The 14,009-nt window shown below is 38.9% G+C and overlaps 1 protein-coding gene across 1 annotated transcript; it reads left to right on the forward strand.

Annotated features, from left to right (window-relative positions):
• Positions 1-79: 79 nt before the first annotated feature.
• pa2g4a (proliferation-associated 2G4, a) lies at positions 80-13,808 on the forward strand. The gene is made up of 13 exons (XM_051896220.1): positions 80-316; positions 3,956-4,084; positions 4,300-4,405; positions 6,654-6,723; positions 7,079-7,171; positions 7,388-7,451; positions 9,404-9,482; positions 9,837-9,915; positions 10,052-10,185; positions 10,479-10,573; positions 10,674-10,801; positions 10,888-10,941; positions 12,452-13,808. Exons 1-13 carry the CDS (start codon positions 232-234, stop codon positions 12,491-12,493), a joined length of 1,158 nt encoding a protein of 385 aa, XP_051752180.1. The 5' UTR covers positions 80-231; the 3' UTR covers positions 12,494-13,808.
• Positions 13,809-14,009: the final 201 nt, after the last annotated feature.

The following is a 14,009-nucleotide window of genomic DNA, read 5'->3' on the forward strand; positions in this document are numbered from 1 at the left end:
CTATTGTGTCCTTTTTGGAAAATATCCAAAAGCCTCGGTTGTTTTTTGGCGCCATCGTATATGACGACACCTCTGATGTGGCTGCGTAGTAGGCGTGGCTACGCTGTGCGTGGAGGCCGTGGGCGGAGCGTGACGGTCGGCGAGCCGCTTGTGCCTGTGGTAGCGTGACTGATTTCTGCTGTCCGCTCAACGTATTGACAGAGAGAGAGACGTTTGAGAGCCAGTGCAACGATGTCCGACGACGAACAGCAAGAGCAGACCATCGCCGAGGACTTGGTCGTGACCAAATACAAGATGGGCGGTGACATAGCCAACCGTGAGTTTGACGTTTGAGTGATGGAGGTGTTGAGTCGGTGACACGGGCCTCCACGCTGCTCTCTCGTGCATGCCATGTGTTAGGACGAGCTGAGTAGCGTGGGATATCCGATCCCAGCGCTCTGACCTTATGTAATATACAGCCGCTTAAGACTTGTTTTAAATGCATGGCTGTTCCTCCAGTGCATGTCTATAAAGCTTGTACACTTTTTGCAGTCTTACAGTATGGAGGGACTCTTTCTGGAGCTAATGCTAGCTAGCATTAGCCCTTAGTGCATGTCAGTTGAACACTTGTGGCTCTGGCAGTGCCAGCTGGTAGAGGTTAGACCTCAAAGGCATGACTTATTAGTGAACTCTCTACGTGGATATGTCCACTACTGCCTTACTATTGCAGATCAATGACTTGAGAGCTTTCACATCCCATCTGTCAGCATTGCTCACACAGGTAGTGAACACCATGAAGATGTTGAGAGGATGCTGCTGACGGGGCTTTTGACATTATCAGTCCAGAGCAGTTGGTGTCAATGACTAGGTCATTGTAATTTTTGCACAGTGAACTTGAATGGTAGTGTACTACTCTTTGAGCTCCATTGATGACTCAATGATTTGAAGTTTTGCCATGTTTGTCTTCTTTTCTGAGATGAAATTAGGATGTGTTGTGAAGTTCCTTCCATCATATAAGCTCAATCACCTGTTATCTGCATATCTTCTCTGTATTAAAGGGTTAGTTCACTCAAAAATGAAAATTCTGTCTCACCCTCATGTCATTCCAAACCCGTAAGACCTTCGTTCATCTTCGGAACGCAAATGAAGATCTTTTGGTTGAAATCTGAGCGCTTTCTGTCCCTTCATAGAAAGGTACGCAACTGAAACTTTGACGCTTCAAAAAGTTCATAAAGAGATCATAAAACTAATCCACATGAATTGAGTGGTTTAGTCCAAATTTTCTGAAGAGACTTGATCGCTTTATATGATGAACAGATTGAATTTAGGCTTTTATTTGCATATAAACATTGATCAGCGAACATAAACAGAACCTGCTTGATGCACAAGAACAAACCTTTTCCGGAAGCTCAAACATGCTGCCTAACCAATGAGGTTCATTCTCGTGTTACGCAGCATATTTGAACTTCCGGAAGAGGTTTGTTCTCGCGCGTCCTTCAGGTTCGGTTGAGACTGATCAGAGTTCACCAAACTTGAACATTTAAACGCAGTGAAATTAGCATGATCTTGTGTTTTCTGTCTCCTGCATTTGCATGCGTATGCATGGAAGTAAATGGACTGAAAAGTGTATTGTGAATGCACCTTTAAATGTGGATCTCAGCTGGTTTTGTTTCAGGACTCTGATGTCTTTATATTGGACATCAAGTGGCATCCCAACACAGTACAAGAAAAGTTATTTTTTAGTTAAACAATGTCCTTAACATCTGATGTTGAAATGTATTAAAGGGTTAGTTCACCCAAAAATGAAAATAATTAAATATAAAAATAATTAATTACTCACCCTCATGTCGTTCTACACCAGTAAGGCCTCCATTCATCTTCGGAACGCAAATTAAGATATTTTTGATGAAATCCGATGGCTCAGTGAGGCCTCTATTACCACTTTACCAGCAATGTCACTGAACCTCTCAAGATCCATAAAGGTACTAAAGATGTATTTAAAACAGTTCATGTGAGTTTAGTGGTTCTACCTTAATATTACAAAGCGATGAGAATACTTTTTGTGCGCCAAAAAAACAAAATAACGACTTTTCAACAATATCTAGTGATGGGCGATTTCAAAACACTGCTTCATGAAGCTTTTTGAATCTTTTGTTTCGAATCAGTGGTTTGGAGCGTCAAAGTCACGTGATTTCAGTAAATGAGGCTTCATTTACGAGATCCGAACCACTGATTCGAATGCAAATGCTGGAGGCTGGAAGCTCATGCGAAGAAGTTTGGCATTTCATTGCGTTCGAAAGTTCAAGTTTGGTGAACTCTTTTTGACATGCAAATTCGTGCCACGTCAGATGTGAGACCAGTAGATGATTGATTCGTCATTTAGCTGAAACTTAATAGCTGCAGTATTGCAGTAGATTATATATTTTTACATTGTGGATTAATGCTGTGGTCACACTAGACACTGCAATCATCATAACATGGTGCCGCACTCTGTTGAATTATTACTATTTTTTAAATAATTCAACATATAATGCATCCAGAATGTAAAAATTATCACTTTACTGCAATACTGCAGATTTAAAAGTGCAGTATGTAATGTTGACAGCTAGTGGTTGAAATGGGTACTGCAGTCCAAATTCAAAATATTGGAGAGAATTGTTTCCCCCCCTCCTCAAACCCGATGCTCACGCGGGTTGCCAGTAATAAACTCCTATATTAATAATGTTTGGCAGATGGAATGGGATAAATGCAAAGGAATTAAGTCCTAGTACAAGAAGAATGTTTTTTACTAATTTCAAATCTAGGTATGATCAAGTTGTTTTTACTAGATGCCGTTTGGGTCATACAAGACTTACACATGGTTATTTATTAAAAGGTGAAGAACCACCATCATTCCTTCCATGTCAAACTACAATGACTAATAAACATATTTTACTGGACTGCAATGTTTTTAATGTAAATGGACAACGGTTTTATTCCGAGATGTGTTTAACTGATGTATTTAAGAAAGTATCACCTGAATGTATTTTAGAATATCTATCTTGTATTAATATGAAATGTCTTATATAGTTTTTTATTAATTGTACGAGTTCCGTTGTTTGTTCTGTTATCGCCATGAAAATAGCCTTGTTGCTGAAATGGCGTAAATAAATAAATAAATAAATACTCGTGCTGGTTACCAGTTTGAGAACACGCAACAGGAGTAAGTACAATTGACAATGGAAGGCGAAGAGACTTCATCAACTTGATGAGATTTATCCGCATTTTAATATCCTCTCATCCATAGAGATTTTTAGATGGATGCCGAGGCTCTTTAGGGCGGGTAGAATCTGTGATCTCTGACCCAGTTCATTTGCTGGCTTCCAAGGCTGCAATACGCTGTGTTTTCCATCAACTGGCAACCCGGGGTGTCAGAATACAATTGGGTAAATTGGCAGTGGGTGGGATCACACAGACCAAAACAAAAACAGACAGTCTGACACAGAACACACATTTCAAAGTAAAACTGGCTGTAGCATAACAACTAAGCATGTTTCCTAAATATCTGCAAACATATTATGGTATTTTTATGCTTTAGTACAGTCAAAAAATTACATACAGCACCTTTTAAAGTTTTCAGCTAAGAAATCACACCGTGGCGACTTAATCTTCTATTGGTCACATGCCTTCTTGTGATACGGTATATTCACCAAACTTGTGAAATTTGTATTTTCTTGAACGGAATCCAGCCATTTTAATAGGAATCCACGTTTTCAAGCGAAAGATTTCCCCATGCAAATTTTGCAGCAGGTTCAGGTTAGACGCACGGATTTGCCACATTGACCAACAGAAAGCTGCTTGGTTTGAAAGTGACTTCTTTGTGAGCCATGCTTCATAAATTGGTACACTATTGACAATAGACAATTAACTTTTTTTTCCCCCCCGAAATTTGTGAACCACACCTTTAGTCTCTATTTTTCTGTTCTTCTCTCTTTAGAGGCGTTGAGGGTGGTCATCGAGGCAGCTAAACCAGGAATATCAGTTCTCAGCCTCTGTGAGAAAGGAGATGCTTTCATCATGGCAGAGACTGGGAAGATCTTTAAGAAGGAGAAAGACATGAAGAAAGGTGAGACAGAAAGGTAGACTTGGCTAAATGCTTGTGGTTTTGTAAGAGAGTGAGTAGGCTTTTATTAAGAGACGTCCTATTGAGCCCATTCAGACTATATTGGTTCAGGTTTAGTCTCCTCCAGAGAAATCTGCAAGTCTAATTTGAAATATCTCTCCTCACAAATTATGCAGAAGGTCTATTTGTTGAGGATTGGTGGTTGTCCTTTCTTGCAGGCATTGCGTTCCCCACCAGTGTGTCAGTCAATAACTGTGTCTGCCACTTCTCTCCCCTGAAGAGCGACCCAGACTACACGCTGAAAGATGGAGATTTGGTCAAAATGTAGGCAAACTCCCTCTCCAGTTCGTCTGCGTCTGTCTAACCTCCCCATGTCTTTTCCTTCCTCTCCTTTTCCTTCTTGGTCCATCTTGTCTGCAGTGTTCTCCACTCTATCCCCCAGTGACATCCCAGTGCCTTCTCTTTCCCTTCCAATTGTGTCTTCCTGCTTGTTCCCTTGTTTTTCGTGATTCACTTTGCACGTTAATGTCACACTTAATAATTTTTAATAAATTGTTTTTATGTAGATCCTGCAATACAATTATGAAATCTCTTTTATAGAACTTGTCATTTTCTGTGTTAATGTATTTCCTATTAGAGCAGGACATGTTATAATGTCCCTTTTTTAAAAAATTGACTTTTTTATTGTATTCATTTGGAGATGCTCAAAGTTTTGCAATGGACCCTTTTCACATTTCCAGCGTTCTCAGAAGCGGAAGTCATCATAGCTGGGTAAACTTCTACAGCGGGTGAAATAAGAATTCAACACGTCAACATTTTTTCTTTATTAAACACAGTTCCAATGCAGCAATTCACATGAAATTCTGACCAGACATTGGTATTAACTCAAGAAATCCACAAAGATAAAGAAATCATATTACAATCCATAAAAAAGTTATATTTAGTAAAGTGGAATGACACAGGAAAAAAAGTACACCAAGGCCAGGAAAGGCAAGACAGCAGCAGTAGTTCTACCTCCTACCTGTGCAAATTAGAATCAGCTGGGTTAGTGCATGTTGATAGGTTAGAAAAAGGCTTACCCACCTCTCAATGCAAGTGTACAAACAGAGGCAAAGAGCTCTCCCAAGTCCTTTGCAACAAGATTGTTGAGCTACATAACAACGGAACTGGTTACTGACGGATTTTGCAACTCCTAAATGTTCCTGTAAGCACCATTGGGGCCATTATCCGCAAGCGGAAGGAACATCACTCCACTATCAACCGGCCATGCACCGGATCTCCTTGCAAAATTTCTGATCAGGGAGTCAGAAGCTTAGTCAGAAGAGTAGCCTAAGAGCCAAGGACCACTCGGAAAGCTTCAGAAAGACTTGGAGGCAGCAGGTACAGTTGTCAAAGAAAAAACGATAGGCAATGCACTCCACCGCCACAGTCTCCATGCACGCTCACCCCATTATAGAAGAAAAGGCATGTTGAAGCTCATTTGAAGTTTGCTACACAAAATTTGGAAAAGCCTGTGAATTACTGGGAGAGTAGTCTGGTCAGACGAGACAAAAATCCAACTTTTTGGCAATAATAACACATGCCATGTTTGGAGAAGAAATGGCTCTGCATATGACTCTAAAAAACCATGAAGATGAATGGAGCCATGAAATTCTTGAGATGAATCTGTTGCCATCCACCAGGATGATGAGCATGAGACGCGAGTGGACCTTCCAGCAGGACAACGATCCAAAACATATTGCAAAGGAGACTGAATTGGTTCCAGAGGAAGAAAATAAAGTTGTTGGAATGGCCCAGTCAGTCACAAGACTTAAACCCAGGGCCCCCGGGAATATTCAAGATTTAAAGACAGTCTGTTTAGAAGATTGGACCCATATCCCACCTGAGCACTGTGAGCGATTAGTTAATCTTGAAGCTGTCATTGCAAACAAAGGCTTTTCCACTAAGTGGAATTTCAGTTAGCGTGTTCAATACTTTTTTCCTGTGTCATTTCACTTTATTACACATCATTTTTTTTATGGATAGTCATATTATGATTTCTTTAACTGTAGACCAATGTCTGGTCAAAATTTAATGTGAATTGCTGCATTGGAACTGTTTATTAAAAAAAAAAGTTGACATATTGAATACTCATTTCCCCCACTGTATAGTGATGAATGGAAACTACAACAAATATATTTTTTTGCGTTCTCATTTGTTCAATTAGCAAAAAACAAAAAACAAACAGCGTTTCTATGGCTTTCCAAAATAAAATTGAGAGATCGATTACAGTGGTTAGAAGTGAAAAAGATGTTAAATTTGCCATCAGTCCCATAACAAGTTTAGACACAGCACCGTTAACTAGTTTTCTGAAGCTTAAGGCTAAGGTAATAAAACAAAGTATAGTGTTATAAATGTACATTATATTAAAAAAAATTAAAAACTTGGCTAGATTTATGTTGTTAATAACTGTGGAAATGCATCATCACAGTTTGTGAAAAGGGTCCATTTTTTTGGATGCTCTCTGAAAACGAGTTTAATGGCATTGCTTAGGTTTGGTCCCTCATAAATTTCTCTTCATTTCTCTCAACAGTGATTTAGGAGTACATGTTGATGGCTTCATCTCCAACGTGGCCCATAGCTTTGTTATCGGAGCTACTAAGGTGTGTGTGCACGCATATATACTTTTTCCCCACTGTTACTACATTTAACATTTTATAAAGCTTCATGACTGTATGGACACCTAAAGTGGAATATCCCTGGAATATTTCTGATTGGTCAGAAAGTTTTGTAAATGTCCCTTCCCAGGCAGCCGATTTCCTACATAGATATACTAGTTTATTTCACTCGTATTGGTCTGTTTCCTCTACTACGTAATAGAATAATTAAATCAAAATTTCATGTCCATGTAATAAGTGTCATGATAAACACAACATAAACCCTGACACAAAACAAGTGAGTTTCTGGCTGACAGTACATTATCACTTAATTTTGTGATACAATTTTGATTTCTTTTAGGATGCACCTGTGACAGGAAGGAAAGCTGATGTCATCAAAGCAGCACACCTGTGTGCAGAAGCAGCTTTGCGTCTTGTCAAACCAGGCAACCAGGTTAATACATACTTCACACAGTTAAAGTGGAAAATAGATAAGGTTGAAACTCTTTAGAACTCTTTTGAAACTCTTTAACTCTGAGACCATTAGCTGCCAGCTCCTCAACACAAGATTGTAGAGAATAGGCAGTATGTCTTATGTTTAAATATAGCAATGGTCTGTTTCTCATGCAATGTCTTTTATCTTCTCCATCCGCCCCATTTACCTTTGAAGAACACTCAAGTAACTGAGGCCTGGAACAAGATTGCCCAGTCATTCAAGTGCAATCCAATTGAGGGTGAGTTATGGCTATTATTTCATTTGGGACAGCTCAACCACAATTAAAACATTATCCGTTCAGAGAAAGGTTTGTATTGTGGACTTTGAAGGTGTGATTAGTCTGAGTAAACTCATTATTCAGCAAAACTGAGAGTGAAAACAAATTACTTGTTCAAAAAGGGATTGTAGTGATGTCTGATATTTGCTTTAAAAAGAAACTTCTCCCAAAAATGAAAAAAAATTTTGTCCTCATTTAACCACCCTCATGTCGTTCCCTTCCAATAAGACACTTTGAAACACAAATGAAGATGTTTTAATGCCTGATTCAGACTGCACAATATTTTCATCTGTTACGAAACTGTCACAGTGTCAGATTATGCAGTTTTGATTTTTAAATTCTTGTATCGTGGACAAGAAACATGTCAGACTACATGTTGCTTCCCAACCAATCATGGCTTGCTGTCTTTAACGGCGTGCATGATGTCATCGAGAATGTGGACCTAGCGACTGATTTTGGGAAACAAGAGCGTAAACAAACAATAGATACCAAAGTGTTGTGTTAGCTTAATGCTAATTCCAGTACTCACCGGGTTGCTCACCAGCATTTATCTGTCGTGGTAGTCCCTCAAGGAAACATCATATAGGCAGGAGTATTGTTGCCATATCTCCACAAACCTTTCCTTTATTGCATAATTCCACCTAGCAGCACCAATACCGTCCCCCTTTTTTTTTTTTTTCTTCCATGTTTGAAAGCTGTGTATGGAAGAGCTTCTGTGCTCCCATCGGTCAGTGTCACAGATGTGATGGAACCCGTCGTGGAGGACCAAAAAAAAATGAAAGCAACACTGTGTAGTTTTTCGACCTTAAAATAATGTCTCTCAAAATTAGTTAACCAGATGAATTCTTCTGCCGCTGCTATCTGAGCAGCCTCCTAGCAGCTACAACCACACTCTGCAAGTTTTTGTGTTTGGGTCACTACACACAACCCCGTCCATCCCCTGCCAGCGGAAGAATGCAACCTGCTTTACGGCATACGTCACATATTTTACTCGTAGCCTGGGTGGAGTTAGCTAACAGCTAACTACAAGACGAAACGATCTAATATGCAAGTCTCAAAACCATGCGGACAACATTATACAAACTACAACCTTTGCAAACAATGCTACATACGAACTATGCGAGCAGAAAACTAGGCTAACATACTACTGATATCGGTTCGTAAAAATGAGAATCAATTAAAATCCAGAAATCGATATTTTTTACCCAGCCCTAGTATTTATGGCACTGGTAACAGACAATTGCGCTTATCAACCACATGGGGGAACCGTGAGCAAATTTTCCATGGTGTTGCTTTAAACATGCCAGTCTTTCTGTCGGGATGTTGTGAAGCATTGCAGATGCGGCGTCAGTTGTCATCCACTATGACACACTATACGAGATAAAATGAATGATTTTTAGCGTCTTGTTGCCTGCTGTTGTTCACGAATCAGCACAACATCCTACGTCAAACGAATCGTGCCAAAATCTACCTTATATCGTGTAGTCTGAACCCAGCATTGATGAAACCTGAGATTTCTTTCCTTGTCCACACATCCATAACTTTGATGCTTTAAAAAGTACATAAAGATATCAAAATAGTAAGCCATATGAATCGAGTGGTTCAATCCATGTCTTCTGAACGGACACAGTTGCTAAACATTTTTAATTTTGGCTATTATTCACATAGAAACTTTGATCAACACACACACACACACACACACACACACGTGCGCGCACACACACACATAGAGCACATCAAATATAATAAATGGAATTTCAAACATTTCATTTTTGTTTTTTAACTAACCCGTTAATCACATTTAATCGCACAAAACATCCAAAGTACCTGCAGACGCCAATAGGAAAGATCTGCCCATTGTTCGTAGAAGCATGTGTCATTATTCACAGTTTTTCTCTTTTGTTCATGGGTAGGTATGCTGTCCCATCAACTAAAGCAACATGTTATTGATGGAGAGAAGACCATAATCCAGAACCCTTCAGATCAACAACGGTATAAAACAAAACACGATATTGTTCCTTAATTTTCTCAAATAAGCACGTGTTTGTGCCACCCCAGAGCCATAGTGTTTACACTTTTGGGGGAAATTGATTAACAAATGGTTTATTTGCAGTATAACTTGTAAAGGTGGGATATGTATTTTAGTATTATTAAAAATGTCTGTTTATCTGTAAGATTTTTGCCTGTTGGATGATATCTTGTGAACAAAGTTTTGGGCTAGGTAGGCATTTTTACCTTGAGAAAGCAAGCAATCACCCTAGCTACCACATAGCAACATATTAAATATCCCTCAGAACATTTGGCAGCGAGATTTGCATGGGCAAGCACATGTTTGTCTCATAACAGGAAGGACCATGAGAAAGCAGAGTTTGAGGTTCATGAAGTTTATGCTGTGGATGTGCTGATCAGCACAGGAGAGGGGAAGGTAAGTGATACCTAGACTTTATGAACGACACCTGTCAGAACAGTAAATCTGTTCTGCTTGATTGTAATCCCATAGATTTGAGAGTCTCATATAATGGAGACAAATGGACATTTAGCCTGTATGATCTGTCCCATAGGCAAGAGATGGAGGCCTAAGGACAACCATCTACAAACGGGACCCCAGTAAGCAGTATGGGCTGAAGATGAAGACCTCCAGAATGTTCTTCAGTGAGGTGGAGAGACGTTTTGACGCTATGCCCTTCACTCTTAGGTGCAATACCATTTTTCAGTCCTTTAGTTCCTACTTGGCTAAATCATGTTGCTAGCAAAGAAGTGTATCTGCATTAGGTATTCTGTTCCTCTATGAATGAAGCAGGTGTTTTGATGTACAGTTTGACTAGAAGGATGTGAACGCTGTGAGAACTTGCAGGAACAGTGGTGTTGAGTTTTTGATAACATGCTCTATATTTGTTTTGTCACATGAAAATGCTAGAAGAATGACTTAGTAGATAGATTGGTTAAGAATTTATGGTAATTTGATTGTAAAGTCTTTGTGTCCCACAGGGCATTTGAGGATGAAGGGAAAGCTCGTTTGGGAGTGGTGGAGTGTGCCAAACATGAGCTTCTGCAGCCTTTTAGTGTACTGAATGAGAAAGAAGGTCAGTCTCATTATCATTGCACCATTTTTTCCTGCTTTGGCCTCTTTCTTTAGCTGCTCAAATGGTAAATCCCTCTTTCCACATGTTTCTCTTTATTTAGGTGAATTTGTTGCTCAGTTTAAGTTCACAGTGCTGCTGATGGCCAATGGGCCCTTGAGAATTACCAGCGGACCATTTGAAGCAGAACTCTACAAGTCTGAACATGATGTTCAAGATCCTGAACTGAAGGTATGTTAGACCCGTTTATTCTGTTTAAATTTACATTGAACAGGTTTCTCCTACCTTGACGTTTTGGTTTCTTCTGTCATTTTCAGTCTCTGATCCAGAGTTCTGCAAGTCGCAAAGCACAGAAGAAGAAGAAAAAGAAGGTGAGGCCTCATGTTGTTTCCAAACATGTCTTTTTCTTCTATGAAACACAAAATGAGAAGCTTAGTAAAATGTCCTGAATGCTCTTTTCCATACAATGAAAACTGAATGGGGACAGATGCTGTCAAGAGCCAAAAATGCACCATTTAAGTTCCATAAAGGACGTCCAGATGTCTTGTGTGACATATTACAAATCTTTAGAAGCTATACAACAACGGTATGGAAGCTTTGAGGAACAAAACAAACATTTAAAAGATGATTTTAAGATTAGACATTTATCAGATGCTTAGGCTCTGTTGCATAATGAATCCTCCGCCATGGTCTTGTCAGTCATCTCGCCTTACACCGTGTCCTAACCAGACGCGCCGCGACATGCTATAAAAGGTATCTTTTCCATGTTAATTGGAGTTTTTGTCCTAAAGAGCCGCGATGGCGACAAACGAATATTATATTTTAGAAACGGTTTCTATTTCTCCGTGACATCGCGGCTGAAACAGCAACACAAAGTAAGACAATGATAATATCAGGTACTGTTTATATGCTTTATTTAATGTTAAAAGCGTCTAATGTGTGTTTGAATATCATTCTGTGTTCCCAGCATTTTAGCTGTAATGAAAACAACATTGGCTAATTCACCTCAGATCTTGAAAATAAATAAATGGACAAAAGAATGTTCAAACTGTCAACTCAGTGCGAACAAACAAGTGTGTTCTATGACCAAGATTGGTTCAGTCACTCAGGATGTACTTTAAACAATGTTTAAATTGTGTAATATTTATGAATTTTACTATGTACTTGCCCATTTCATTGTGTCTGCTGTGCTCTTGCCGAGAGAGCCCGCCCACACTCTCTTCTGATTGGCTGTGGTTTTTGATCGATTTTATCGCTTCTCATTGTCCGACTAGTGTGGACAGTCAAATTGCTCGTCGCGTCTGGTTAGGACACGGTGTTACTCTTGTCACATGATCAGTGAACTTTGATTTTTGCTTCACTGTGTGCGACTCTGCAGCTCATGCTGGATGAGTAGAGCAGATGTTTACAATAGTTTACAATTGAAGCGACCGTTATCCAACTGAATTAAATGGTTTTTATTTCTATAAAAAAGCAAACAGCAGTGGAGGTCATGTAAATGTGGCGGTGGCATATTCTATGCTAATGTGATTCCATTCCAACAAAATCATTCCTCTGTGTTGTTATTGTTCTAGCTGTGGCATGGATTTCCTTATTCTCATAGAATTAGAATGACTATTAACTTTATATCGTTATAGTTTATCGTTACATTTGGTGTGAACCGGCCTTTAGCCTTATGATTTTGTCATTACGACTGTCCCCATTCATTTTAATTATATGAAAATAGTCAGCGTCAGCTTGCTCAAAGGAATGACAGCCATGCGTGTATAAAGCGATTTGAATTTTATGGGTGCGCTGTAACCTTTTTGGTTAGTTTACATAATTGAATATCATCAGTCAATTGTCTTCATTCACTTGTCTGTCTGTTGTATTCTGTTACAGGCCTCTAAAACTGCAGAGACTGCTACAGGCCAATCAGCTTAGAATGAAGTTGCAGCCAAATAGAGGCGACATAACTCCACCCTCTCACGAAACCCCCGAAGAGCAAAAACTTCAACATTTCACTCTTGCCCTACTGTTTTAACCTCTTCTTTATCAAACATTTGATCAAGAGTCAGTGTTAAAGCCTTGTTTAAACATTTTCGCCTTCCCCTGTAATGGAGTAATTTAGATTTGGACTCCAATAAGTGCAACAAATTTGTACTTTCATAATGAATATATTTACTCTTTTGAAGCACTCGATTTACATTTCAACTGGAACGCTATGCCTTTTTCAAAATGTAATTAAAAAAGATTCGCAATTCTTTTGTAGAGTTGCGTTTTTCACAAGTACTGTTGACTGTTTGAAATGCTTCGATTGGCCCAAAGGTTCATTTGAAACTGCATTACACGAGATTAGATTAAGTGGTTTGGAGAAAGAAACTAACTCGATTTGCAGCTATTTCTCAGGGTTCCTAAGATAAAACAAAATCTCCCTTATCTGAGAAGTAGTTTTGTACTATTAGGATCGAGAACACATCCATGGAGAATTTCATGACTTACTGGGGCATTAGAATTAGAATTCAATGTACAGAATTCCTAAGCACTCCAGTCTTGTGAAGCTATAGTGTTTCATAAAAGGGAAAATCACGTCTTTTCTCTAACTGCCATCCATTTCCACAAGTGTCATGTTTAGTATGTGCATCTGAAGATGACTCTTAAACGTTAGGGAATTTTTTGATCATACTTTGTTCTCGCCCATTTCCTTTTATTCACGTTTTAGTGTGTCTAATTATCTTTTGTTGGTGCAGGGAGATTTTCCAAACAAATTTTAATTTGTATTAATTCAAGTTCAAGTCAGCCAGTTTGGTTAAAGGTCTGGTCCAAAATACACTAAAGCTACTTCTACCTACTGAAGAGGGTTATAACTTCCACTTGCCAAAGGCCAACACATTATAACTTTATCTTTACTTCTACAAAGCAATAGAGTGTTTGACTGAATATTCAGATCAAAACTAAGCTCGGGCTGGATTGAGAAGCTTTCCAGGCATTATTTTACAAGCACGTCAGTGCAGTTATTTCAAGAGCGGCAATGAGAAGCAGCTCTAGAGCATTTCTGGATCAGTCCTATTAGTTGAGGTTGGCTCAGTAGATCTTTTGAAATGTTGGCTATTGTGACTTTTTGTTCTGTTTCCAGATTGTACAGGTTTATGTGGGAGAGGCCGAAGGTTTGAAATTGACACAATCTTGTTTTTGTAGTAAGAACCATCATATGGGACTATTTTACAACTAATGAAATAAAACATAACTTTGAATAGAATTTTTTTAAAGATTGTCATCATTAATTGTAAAAATTGGCACTCTGTCATGCCTATGCATTATTGGTGTGTTTCATTTGAGTTCTATGGAAAGTTATGAATAAGCCATTTACAAGTTCAATAGCAGTAAGTGAATGTAATGGCTCCGAGATAAAATAACAGGAACTTTTGGGAGGTTTTGTGTCGATGTTTCTATATATAAA

This window comes from Ctenopharyngodon idella, chromosome 6 (assembly GCF_019924925.1).
Source record: "Ctenopharyngodon idella isolate HZGC_01 chromosome 6, HZGC01, whole genome shotgun sequence".
NCBI classification, from domain to species: Eukaryota; Metazoa; Chordata; class Actinopteri; order Cypriniformes; family Xenocyprididae; genus Ctenopharyngodon; species Ctenopharyngodon idella.

Bases quoted from the DNA above. Each gene is read 5' to 3' on its own strand.
- pa2g4a (XM_051896220.1), top strand. From the start codon at position 232: ATGTCCGACGACGAACAGCAAGAGCAGACCATCGCCGAGGACTTGGTC. The intron at 7,452-9,403 runs GTGAGTTATGGC...GTTCATGGGTAG, and splicing joins CAAGTGCAATCCAATTGAGG to GTATGCTGTCCCATCAACTA. The intron at 10,574-10,673 runs GTCAGTCTCATT...CTCTTTATTTAG, and splicing joins TGTACTGAATGAGAAAGAAG to GTGAATTTGTTGCTCAGTTT.